At 41.5% G+C, this 12,784-nt stretch overlaps 1 protein-coding gene across 1 annotated transcript; it reads left to right on the top strand.

The window, feature by feature from the left end:
• Positions 1-2,818: 2,818 nt before the first annotated feature.
• Positions 2,819-10,937, top strand: Glrx (glutaredoxin). The gene is made up of 3 exons (XM_046428784.1): positions 2,819-3,115; positions 8,352-8,471; positions 9,920-10,937. The coding sequence occupies exons 1-2, from the start codon at positions 2,909-2,911 to the stop codon at positions 8,463-8,465; spliced, it is 321 nt and encodes a 106-aa protein (XP_046284740.1). The 5' UTR covers positions 2,819-2,908; the 3' UTR covers positions 8,466-8,471; positions 9,920-10,937.
• Positions 10,938-12,784: the final 1,847 nt, after the last annotated feature.

Genomic DNA, 12,784 nt, shown 5'->3' with positions numbered 1-12,784 from the left:
AAGCTTAACACCCAGACTTCTGGGTTAAGCTCAATCAGGATCCTAGCTACAAGGTAATTTAGCAATGCAGAGGAGTTTCAGCAGAGATAAGGTCAGATTGCAATGAAATGAGTAAAGAAGAGGAGGTAAGTAAATGACAGATGCAAATTTAACAGCAAGTTTCCTGAAAGGGCAGAGACAGGAAAGCAAGAAATATAAGTGGTGGTAGAGTGGTAGTTTTTAACAAGGGAGAGAACTGAACAGTCTCATGCAGAGGAGAAAGAGGTGTCAGGAAGGGAGGGACCCACAACAGACACTGAAGAGGGAAAGGCTCCAAAGGTATAGCCAGGTACAAGGCTGATATAGAACCATGAGCCCCATGAACATAGAAGTCCTAAGGACTCTGAAAACCCTGCAGGCAGGCCTGGGTGAGGTAAAGAAAAAAGGGAGACACAGACTCCTCCACCCAACTTATTCTGAAGGGAAGAGAAGCTATAGTTGGGAAGTCTCAGCCCTACCACACTTCTGTTATTGACAGAGCTCTCGATGAGCTCCCTCTCTGGGGCACAGAATCTCATTTTCCATTTAAATTTTAGTAACAATTAGAGCAACAGAAGAGAGCTGTTTCTGGGAATCAATTTTCTCCCCTTCTATCATAAAATGCTTGGAATTTGATTCTGTGACAATGGCGACGTCCAGCTGTGGTCCTGGTCCTGACTCTTAAGGTATTCTGGTTTCAACATAAAATGTTGTTGTTTTTCTAATTAGTTATAAATGGCAGTAGAATGCATTTTGACACATCATACATAAATGGAGTTTAACTTTTCATTCTTCTGATTGTACATGATGTACAGTTACATCAACCATGTAATCATATATGCACATTGGGTAATAACATCTGACTCATTTTACTATCATTCCTACACCCATAGCCAACCAAAGTACCTCTGTTCTTCTCTAACCACCCCTATCATTGTGAGTCAGCATTTGCATATCAGAGAGAACATTCAGCCTTTGGTTCTTTGGGATTGGTTTATTTCACTTAGCATGATATTCTCCAGTTCCATCTATTTACTGGTAAATGCCATAATTTCATTCTTTTTAAAGGCTGAATAATATTCCATTGTGTATTTATATCACATTTCTTTATCCATTCGTCTGTTGAGGGACATGTAGGTTGGTTCCACAGCTTAGCTACTGTGAATTGAGCTGCTATAAACATTTATGTGGTTGCATCACTGTAGTATGCTGAGGAGTCCTTTGGGTATAAACTGAGGAGTAGGATAACTGGGTCAAATGGTAGTTCCATTCCAAGTTTTCTGAGGAATCTCAATACTGTTCTCCATAGTGATTGCACCAATTTTCAGTTCCACCAACAATGTATGAGTTTACTTTTTTCCCCACATCTTCGCCAACATTTAATGATGCTTGTATTCTTGGTAATTGCCATTCAGACTGGAGTGACATGGAATCTCATTGTAGTTTTGATTTGCATTTCTCTAATTGCTAGAGATGTTGATCAATTATATTTCTTCTGTAAAATGTCTATTCATTTCCTTAGTCCATTCATTGATTGGGTTATTTTTTTTAATTTATTTTTTTTTGTGTGTGTGTGTGTATGTGTGGAGGGAAGTGTTAAGTTTTTTGAGTTCTTTATGTTTACTGGAGATTAATGCTCAACATAAAACTTTTTTGGGAAAAGGATGATTCAATTTTAAAGGTGCTATTTTTTCTTTGATAGTTTACCCCACACTGGAGGGGGTCTGAAAGAAACCTAAGAGAAGATTTTGCTCTGCCCAAATGGAAATACTGGGAAGAGCATGAAGAATGGAAATACTGGGAAGAGCAAAAAATCTTCTAGTCCTGCAGGCCCTGCCTCCTGTCTTGCATAACAGGTGGATGTGACAGCTGAGTCATTACACCACACCTACTCACAAACAGCACAGAAGGTCACAGAAAAGGCCAAACAGAAAAGACCCTTGTTTGATCTAGAGTTTGAAGTCAGGGATTATGATGGAATTTGTCTTTACTGAACTGCTGTTCGAGGACCACCAACTCAAAAGCTGATGGGGGTGAATCTGATGTCTCTGCTAGGTGAGACCTGTGACAAACTGGAGCCAAGATGCACAACGGCTACTCAGCTACAGCTGCTGCCACTGAAGAAAGCCAGCTCAATTTTATCCAACCTGATTTTAGAGAAGCTGCAAGTCCAGATTCTTTAGCAAAATCTCTGGTTTTTATTTACTTATTTCTGTGTGTGTGGTGCGGGGGTAAAACCAGAGGCCTCATGCATGCTAGGCAGGCGTTCTACAACCGAGCCACATCCCCACCCCTGCTGTCCAGATTTTTAAATGCTGAAAACAGATTCCATTAAAGCAGTCACAACAAACATCTGAAATATAAGCCAAGTGTAACATCCCACAAGCAATTTCCACAGAGTGCAAAGTCACTGTTTCAATTCAGCTTCCTGTAAATGATTTTAAAGCTTTCAGTTCTTTGAATGACTTCATTTCCATTTTAAAAACCAATCATAGCTCCAAGAGGGGAAAAAAATTGCTTTAAGAGGTCACTGCCTCCTCAGCCCTCTGAGGCTGGGCTGTTCGCTTTCTGTTCCCCCAGAGTGTGACTTAATTCTGATCCCTGGTAAAGAACAGACACTCATGATGGTTGGAGGAGAACAAAGACACCCTGGTCATAGCTACTAATGCCTGAAAAGCAAGCATGCATTCATGGGCACACTAACCAGTGAATCATACCAGGCTGAAATGACTTTAGGACTGTCCCTTTAAAACTCAAGCTCACAATCAGGCAAACTCCTCCTCCAGGGAGGTTCCTTATTAAAAGGGAGCCAGCTGGCTGGGCCTCGGCTTAACACCCCGAGCAATACCTGCAACTGAGGATTCCTCCCGGGAGACTACAACCTGTCCACATGGCTCAGGAGTTTGTGGACGGCAAAATCCAGCCGGGGAAGGTCGTTGTGTTCATCAAGCCCACCTGCCCCTTCTGCAGAAAGACCCAAGAGATCCTCAGTCAACTGCCCTTCAAACAAGGGCTTCTGGAATTTGTCGATATCACAGCCACCGGTGACACAAATGAGATACAAGATTATTTGCAACAGCTCACAGGCGCGAGAACGGTGAGTGTGGGATTCAGTTTTAAAAGACTCTGGGGTTGCTCTCTCTTGTCAGGGCTATGAACTTACATACGCCTGTGCCTTTTCTAGGACACCGCCAGCCAGAGCTCTGTCCTTCAAGGCAACCAGAGGGCTTTGTGGGGTGTGGGGGAGGGAGCCTGAGGGAAGACGCTGGTCACTTGAATTGGCAGCTGGACAGCAGCCGAGGGTCCTCTCAGTAGAGGAGGGAGCCCAGCAGAGTGTGCTGTCAGGTCTGCGTGCCCAGCTGCTGGGTGGGAGTCGCAAGGACTTATGTGGAGGCTTTGTTTTTAGCACTGCCTTGAACTGACAGTTTTCTCTGATGGCTAGATGGGTTGGAGCTGGAGGTAGGGGGAAGAAACTAGTGCCATTTCGTGTGCACACTTCCTTCTGTTTACACGTGGCTGAGTGGGATTTGCTGTCCTATGATATTTTTTCTAGGCTTTAACTATAACCTAATTTGTTCATTCTTCCTTATCAAACTCCTCCTACTAGGGAAAAAAAAAATCTAATGCACCATTATCCCCCTCGCTCTAAGTTAATTATGGGGTATTTTTAGGCCTGCCAGAGTTCTGGCCCAGCTCTCACAATGGCTTGCTTTGTGATCCTCGGCAAGTCACCACATCTCAGATCCTCAAGGACCCCAGCTGCAAGACTAGAGTGGCTGACCTCGTAGAGTGGGTGACCTCCAAACAAATATACCGTGGGACCCTCTGAAAACTGCTCGCCTCTGAAAGGCCTCCCCTTCCTTAGCACTTGGCCAAACAATTTTTGATTCTGGGAGGGGTGAGATGTCCCACCAGCTCATCCAAATTCCCTTTCAGGAGGCACGTTCTGAAACAGTATTGGCAGAAAGCACATATCCTATTTCAGTTTAGTTTAACTGACAAGAGTTTTCTCTGGGCTGTGAGTATAAAGTATGGGAGGTGGTTTTTCCCCTTCTCTCCAATCAGAAATCAGCATTGTAGTATAGAAAAGGCTAAATAAGTTACCTTACTGCTTTGAGCTGAGGTTCTGGAGCAGACTTCATGACAGGAGAATCCCTGTGGCTTAGAAGCACAGAGTCAGGTCCTGAAAAGAAAGAGACACTGCAAATAACCATGGGTTCCCACAGGGTCTCCTGCCCTGGATCCCTCTCAGCCTGTGGTTCCTGAACTTTGCTAACTAGTAGAATCACCTGGGGAACTTTTGAAAGGATCCCTATGCCGAAGTCACTCCAGACCAAATATATCCCAATGTGCAGAGGCAGCAAGAGCAGGCATCAATAGTTTGAAAGATCCTTAGGTGATTCTAATTTGCAACATAGTTTGGAAACTACCCTTTTAAATGGCAGCATCTGTTCTTTAGCAGAAAAAGCTGACTTCTTCATGTACTCAATTAACAATTTATTTCATCTCTTTGCAAAGCAACAATGTTTTCTGTAGTTGTCTTTAAGTTTTAATATTTAGAAAATAGTTTTCACGGGTTCTTGAGTCCAGAATGCCATCCTTAAGGGGAAGAATAAATCCTTCAAAGCTATTTATTTCCTGATCCCCAACAATGAAGTGTTTATATTCAAGGAGATTGAACATTTGAGAGTAATTGCTGTCTTAGTTATCCTGTAATGACCTGTGTTGCTGTGTATGTAGTAGAAGCTCAGCAGGACTTCACTGCATGCTTTGATTTTGTTATGGCCACAGTCCCTAGATCAGAGCCTTCATTTGGGCCTTCTCTAATGCTTCTCCTTTCTTCATTAGGATTAAGTTCTGGTTCATCTCATTTTTCTTCTCCCTGAAGAATTTCTTTGGACACATCTTGCAAGGCTGGGCTATTGGCAACAAATTCCTTCAATTTTCATTTGTCTGAGAAAGCCTGTTTTCCTTCATATTTGAAGGATGCTTTTGCTGGATATAAGAAATATTTTTAAGCATCTATTAAGTATCAGGGTCTTTTCTTGACATTGGAAATATATCCATGGGGGTGGGTTTTTGCCTTTCTGAACTTGCATTCAAGTGGGGAAGACAATAAATACAATAAAATCACTGGGAGGTAAGTGATTGGCTACAAAGAAAAATTAAGTAGAAGGAAGTAGGTGGCAGAGTTTTAAATAGAGCCATTAGAGCCTAAGAGGTAAACATTTGAGTATATCTCTATAGACAGTAAAGAGAAAGGAATTTAGGGGTAGGATGTGGCAGGCAGGAGAATGCAAATACTAAGGTCCTATGCCTCTCAGGTTCATGGAATAGAAAGAAAGCCAGTATGGCTAGAGCACTATGAGTTAAGAGAGCCAGGGAAGATAATGGGAGATGGGCTAGGAAGGCCTTTAAGCCACATCATATGGACCATGGTTTTTATTGGATGGGATAAGATGCCACTAGTGGGTTTCAAACAGATGAGTTACTGGGAAACAGATGTGAGTAGCTACATCTGAGTTAACTCTCAAGTGTAGACAGTGCTGCCCAACTAAGGTTGGGAAAGGCTACTCCAGCAGTACAGGGCCCCATATCACCAAAGTTGCTATTATAGTGACAGTTTCCTTTTTCTCTCTAGGACAGTAACAAGTTCCTCCAAGGAGGGGGAAGGGCGGGATGGAGGGTAGAGGAGGTAGAAGAGGGTGTTTCCTCCTCTTTCAAATGAATCAACTGTGCCTCTGTGTTTCCTGTTTTACCACCCTGTGTCCCTTCCTGTTCACCAATGTGATTGAAGATGGTTTTACTGTTGTCTAGGCTGGAGAGTGGGGGGAGGGCCTAGGGGCCTTTCCACTCTCAGGCAAACCAGCTACTTTGCCAGATAGTGTGAACAAAACTCCACCCAGGGGACAGACAGCCTGCTCCGGTTTCAGGGACTGTCTCAAGCAACTGGAGGCAGCTGTAGTGCTGTGGGTTTTAAAGTCCAGGTTACCCTGGGAGGAATAAATGGCTGCTCAATGTAAAACAATGGTTTGCAAATCACTGGAACAGCAGCAGCATCTGGGAACTTGTTAGAAATGAAAATTCTCTGGGCCCCAACACTGATCTCCTGAATCAGAAATTGGTGGGGGTGAGGGGAGTACAAATCTGCATTTTTAACAAGCCCTTGCATGATTGTGATGCAAGGTCAAGTGGGAGAACCCACTTCCTGGAGAGAACTCCTGGGACCTGGGGCCTTCCTGACTGCTGCCTTAACTCCAATCCTGAAGTCAAAGGTGGAGATGTGGCAATCTGTAGGAGTGGTGAGGATTGCTCAATCCTTTTCGAAAATACAGAAGTTCAAGAATGAATACAAGGCTGCCTGTATAAAGCTCAGATGGTTTTTATTTAGCCAATGCTTTCAACAGAAGAAGTTCTGCATCAGAGTGACCTCAGGATTACATTTGAATTCTGTTTACTGCTACAACTGACCACAGCCACATAATTCTAAGAAGAAAGAAGCTAAACGGGGCCCCAGAAATGTTGGTTGGAAGCAGTGTTCAGGATTCAGGGGAAATCCTAGGTTTCCTACCTCATCTTTCCTGCTTTCAATTGGAAAAAAAAAAAAAAAAAACAGGTTGTGTTGCTGGTGCTTCCACTGTAAGGCCTCCCATGCATCCCATCGCTTGGTGGATCTTCTAAGACTGAGCAGGGAGGTTACCAGGCAAGCCAAGGCCAAAATGAGTCCTCTGGGTTTTCCCTCATTCTTGGACCACTGTAAATAGTGGTAATTTTTTTATTTGTGGTACTGGGTATTGAACCCAGGGCCTCTTGCATGCTAGGCAAATGCTCTACCATTGAGATATACTTCCAGATATATATATATAATTTATTTATTTTTATTTATATATTATATATATTTATTATTATTATTATTATTTTGAGACTGAGTCTCACCAAGTTGATCAGACTGGCCTTGAACTTGAGTTCTTCCAGCCTCCGCCTCCCAAGTCTCTGGGATTACAGGCAGGTGCCACCATGCCCAGCTGTACAGAATTTATTTTTATTTTTTAGCCATTATTTTAAAAGCCCACTTCCACTTAGATCCACTTTTCAATAAGAATACTATAAAAACTTATCCACAGTAATTCCACCCTTTTTCTTGTTGCTCTTGCTTTTTAAGCAATTTACTCTAATTATGCTTTCTGGGGAAGATGAAATGCTTTGAAAATATTCTCACTGCCTTCCGCCTAACCCCTCTCCCATCCTTCCATCTAGTACAATCTTGTGGGGGGAGGGGCTTCCAATCACTTAGGCAACCTATATGGTGCTTATGTCTTCGTTGGCAGTTAACCTTGGTGTGACACTCTGGGACTGGAAGCTGCTTAGGTGCAATGAGGGAATTTCCTTCTCCCTCAGGATACTAAAACCTTCCTGGAATTCTGGAATGTGCTTATATCTATTGGCAGGGAGGGAGTAGGAGTGACTAGAGAGAAACCTATTCAGCAGGTGTAATGTCTGGCTTGCCTTGGGCCACCCACCTATACCAGATGTGAAGCCAAACCAGATGAATGTCCTTGGTCCCAGAACTGCAGCATTTAAATATCTTATGAGGGACCAGGGATTAAAGAGATTCAGACACCATTACACTGTCCCCTAGTTGAGGACAGAGCTCACCTGTTTTAATAACACAAAGAGATGACTATGTGTAAACCCAAACCCATAAACCCAAAAATGAGAGACAGAGACCAAATGTAAGTACTTTCCAGCTCTGTTTAGAAATGGAAGGCCTCCTGGTTGCCCTGGCCCAGCTTAAGGTCTCAGGTGTGGTCCCAGATACAAAGAAATAGAATGCAGTCAGGGTGGTCCAGCTATAGCCAGTTAAAATTCTTTCCCTGAAACATGTTTCTGTAGAGCAAAAATTTTAAATCCGTTTAACAAGCTGAACAATCACATAAACAGCATACTCTGTTTGAAAAATATTCTGACTTAAAAACATTCTTTAATGAATGATTTTGCCCTCATAAGAGTTCCTAAAAGAAGGGGGCTGGGGATGTGGCTCAAGTGGTAGCGCGCTCGCCTGGCATCCGTGTGGCCCAGGTTCGATCCTCAGCACCACATACAAAGATGTTGTGTCTGCCGAAAAACTAAAAAATAAATATTAAAAATTCTCCCTCTCTCTCTCTCTTACTCTCTACCTTCTCGTGCTCTTTCTTCCCAAGCCCTGTCAACCACTGATCCTTTAAAAAAAAAAAATTAAAATTAAAAAATAAATAAATAAATAAAATATCACTTGTTCTCATTAATAACTTTCCTGGATGGCTTTTTTGTTTTGTTTTGTTTTTGTTTTGTAGGTACCTCGGGTCTTTATTGGTAAAGATTGTATAGGTGGATGCAGTGATCTTATAACTATGCAAGAGAACGGGGAACTGCTGTCGCGGCTGAAGCAGATCGGAGCTCTGAAGTAATTACAGGTGAATGGCAGACTAGACGCTGGGACATTAGGAGACTGGAATTCTACTGCCATATCTCATGCTATAGGAAGGATTCACGCTAAGGAAGAATGACTTAGTGATTTGAGGAACTGCAACATCAATTATTTATGAATTTCACATTTTACAAAGGCATGAATTGTATCAATAGGAGAAATTATTTCACTCAAACTTCATTTAACAAAATTTATTGAGGGTTTACCATGTGCCAGACACTGTACTAAACACAGACATACATAAGAAAGATAACATGGAAACTGTATTCTAGAGAGGGAGGCAGATTACAAAAAAGTAAGTGAATAATTCCTGAAACAAATAGAATGATGTGATAGAACATGCCTGGAGGAGGGGAAGACAGCCCTGATGAAGCAGAGCTTGCTAGTGGAGGGATTGGCACATGAGATAGGATCTGAGCCAACCTGTAAGCATATTCAAGGAACTGAAAGAAACAGAGCAGGTGAGGAAAGGGCAGTGAGGAGGAAGAGTAAGGTTTGTGGGCAGGAACTGAGCACAAAGGCCATGGTAAGCAGTTTGGATTTCTTCTACGTGCAGTGTGAATGAAGATAATTTTTGCTTATCTGGGTTCACATGGCAAACTGACTCAGTCTGATTGGCTTCTCCAACACCAAAGCAAATTTTATAAAATCAGTCACCTAACGGAGATCTTTGGCTTGATGGAAAACAGGGGGATGAAGAGCAGCTTGGAAAGAAACTAGGCTGCTTTTGGGGTCTAATAAGCAACTGCCAGCACTGCCCCAGCACTTCCAGGGCTGCCAAACTTCTACATAGTCCAGTTCCACTGACTCATAAACAGAAAGACTTCAATTTTTTTTTTTTTTTCTTGTCATGAGAGAAATTAATGGTTCTTTAACCAAATGTTCTTTGAAGGGATCTATTGCTCACCAATTAATCCCTTGGTCAATGAGTATGTATGATTTGTGATGGTTACAAAGAATAGTAACAGAAGTGGGGGAGGAGTAAGCCTGAAAAAATTCAACTGAATCCCCTGAAATAAAATAATCTATATGATACATCTTCCAATCACACCATATGACATAATCACAGCAGATGAGTGCTATTCATCTGGGTTAATTTTCTGGTTTTATGTGAGGTTCTAAAGCACTAAAAACCCAATTAGTGGTTGCAAATGTTTGCTCTTCTGGAGCATGTTCACCAGTTAGGCTTAGATGAAGAATATATTTATCCCAATTCCCTCTATCTTGAAGTAGGATTAGAATCTTTATATTCAGAAGTCTCTTTGTACCATCTTTCCCTCAGCATTCTATGCTGTCCCTATTTTGCTGCCAATTCCATCCCAAGGCTATCCACAGTAGTGTGTTTAAACAGCAAGAGAAAGTGGTTTGGTCATGAGAAGGGAAATGAGGGAAACTGAACTTCCAAGAAGATCTAATTCATTGTTTATTTCCTAGTGGAGCAGACAGCCACACCAATGTCCTTCTACAGAGCTGGATGCAGCACAGAAGATGACACTATTTCCTGGTGGATGGGATTTTTTTAGCACAAACAGCTTTTTCTTCATTTGCTTCCATATTAAAAAGTGGACCAACTTGTCCCTAATCACAGGGCCAAGAAGGTTGATGGATCATCCCGGTTTTCTTCTAGATTGGTTCTTCGGGTTCCAGAAAACCATGACAAGTTCTGGTTTAGTATTCACTTATCCAAAAGATATATATTTTTTCTCTTTAGCTTGTGTTTCTTATTAACCATTCTGTGTGTGCCAGCATGCCTCTACCTCCAAGCCAGTGTTTCTCAACCATATTTATCCAGATGCTCCAAGGATGAATCTACAGTTGGTTTCCTGCCATTTCCCATCAGCTGAAATTATTTTGCTGAACATGACTTTATGCAATTTGTATCATGAAACCCCTGGATATTTTGAGTGTGTTTTTTCAAACCTACCCCACCCCATCTAACCTTGAGGGTCACTGCTTGGAGCCATTGTTCTCACCTTGCCATCTCACACATCTCACTGGAAACATTCCACAATTCTGAAAGGGCATGAGGACCCAATTTGAGAACCTGTGAGAAAAATTTGAGCACAGGGTTGGTCTTCACCAGGGTCATGTGGATAGAGGCAGCAGGGCAAGAGGCAAACATGTGGCAACACTTAGATAAGATGGTTCCAGATTACCCTGAACAACTGTGTATCATTGGATTTAGATTCCAGCAAAATTAAAATATAAGGTGTAAAACATTAGCATAGAAAACTTATATCCCAAATTTGTCCCAAGAAATCCCAAGAGTATGTCTGAAAGGAGCCAAATTTTGAGAAACACTGTCCTAAATAACACACACACACACAAGTTGGAAATTTAAGACTCCCTTACTGTGAAGTTTGTCTCTAGAATTGCAAGATTGTTAATTTCCTTCTGTGGTAACTAGTGGTAATGGTTAATTTCTTTTCTAATAAAGATATACATACAGCTATCTCATGGTTTTTATGCAGTTCTCTATGTTCTCAAGACTTTAAGGAATAGAAATAATATGAAATATATTCAAAGTTTTATTCATGTTTGTCCCTGCCATTATAAAGACATGTACTGCTATCACACATTAAGTACAAGTGGTTGGTATGATTTTTAAATTTCATATTGAAATGACAATTTAGATATGTCAACACTAGCTCTGTGAATTATTTTTGGGGTTCAATAACCATCTTTTTCATTTCATATGTTGTTTTTCCAGTTCCTACCTAATGCCCTGTATTTTTAAATTTTCCAACGTGGGCTCTAGACACTCAATTCGGCCAAGATTGCTATGGATGACTATGCAAGTCACATTGCACAACACTACAAATGCCACCCTGGAGGTTAGGTATCATCCCTGATCCTGTACTAATCTATACTTTCATTCACACTCCTGTGTCCTTACTCCTTGTGTGAAGAAATGACCTTTCTACTTTGTTCTATGTTCATACTCCTCCTCTTCCCTCAAGGCTTGATTTACAAACTGTCTCCCCTATACTCACCTCTCTTCTTCATGACTTAACAAAAATATATCATTGCTTCCTCTTCTTCAGTCCAGAAGTACTGGCACTTAGTTTCTTTATAATTTTTACCAGGCTGTATTGTAGTCAGTCATCTCTATTGGTCTCTTGACAGATTCAGAAATGCACAAAGGCAAGAAGTTGACTTCCATCTCTATAAACTCATTTCCTAGGAAAGAAGCTCTATTTTATCAAGGCAATACATGCACATGGTTTAAAATGCAAAACAGTACTAAAAGACTTTCCTGGTGTAATCCTTGCAAACCCCATTCCTTATCAGTTTTGTGGGTATTTAAGCCTATTTAAAATTATTATAAAATGAACTGGGAGTGGTGGCACTTGCTGTAATCCCAGCTACTCAGGAAATTGAGCAGAAGGATCACAAATTTGAGGCCAGCCTGGGCAATTCAGTGAGACCCTGTCTCAAAAAAATAAAAAGGGTTGAGAATGTAGCTCACTGGTAGAGTGCCCCTGGGTTCAATCCCCAGTGCCACAAAAATACAAAAAAAAAAAAAAAAAAATCAAAAAATGTAGTAGACATATACAAGAGTGAATAGAATGTATGGTTCTATTTAGCACCTATAGAAAGAGTGTTTCTAAGATACTGAGAGGCCCACATCCCCCTCCCAAAGCATACCTTCTCTCCCCACACAGAGATAATCACTGGTTCATTTTGTTGTAATTTTTCTAATATTTATATTTTTACTTCCTATAACATCCCTCGAAATACATTTTACTTCTGAACAGCAATAGCAACACCACCCTGCAATGTAAAGAAAGGGAACTATTATTGACAGCCATGATGAACAATGCCAAGAAAAGATATGCCAAAGACTGAATCATAGGCCAGCATCTGCCTCCCTGGAAGTTGATCAGTTGGCTGCCTTTGGGGAAGCCAGAGAGGCCTTGAGCAAGTCCTTGGAAACACAGAGCACCCCAGGGTCTGGAGGCTATGGTGTGAACCAGATAGTGGTGTCCCAAAAAAATATGGTCAATGGCAGTGGACAACTCTATGTTTTCTGTTCCTAAGCTCACCAATGGCCCACTTCCAATTTTCAGAAGTTGATTAAAAAATACCCGCACCCCCTTCAACTGGCCAGGTGTGTGATAAATGCAAGACAAGCAGAGAATGAATATGGAAAAAAAATTAGCATGTTGGTTTTTCTCTCTTTTAGTCTTTTCCCTGTGGGCCCTTATTTTCTGTTTCTACATTTGAAAGCCTTCCTCAAATGTCTGGAGACATGGTTATCTATAAATATTTGAGAATGAGGCACTAAGCCCAGTGTGG

Source organism: Marmota monax, unplaced genomic scaffold, assembly GCF_021218885.2.
Source record: "Marmota monax isolate L192 unplaced genomic scaffold, Marmota_monax_Labrador192_F-V1.1 WCK01_AAM20220418_F8-fsc00018, whole genome shotgun sequence".
NCBI lineage: Eukaryota > Metazoa > Chordata > Mammalia > Rodentia > Sciuridae > Marmota > Marmota monax.
The sequence above is the reverse complement of the archived record's forward strand: the minus strand, read 5'-3'. Positions and strand labels throughout refer to the sequence as shown.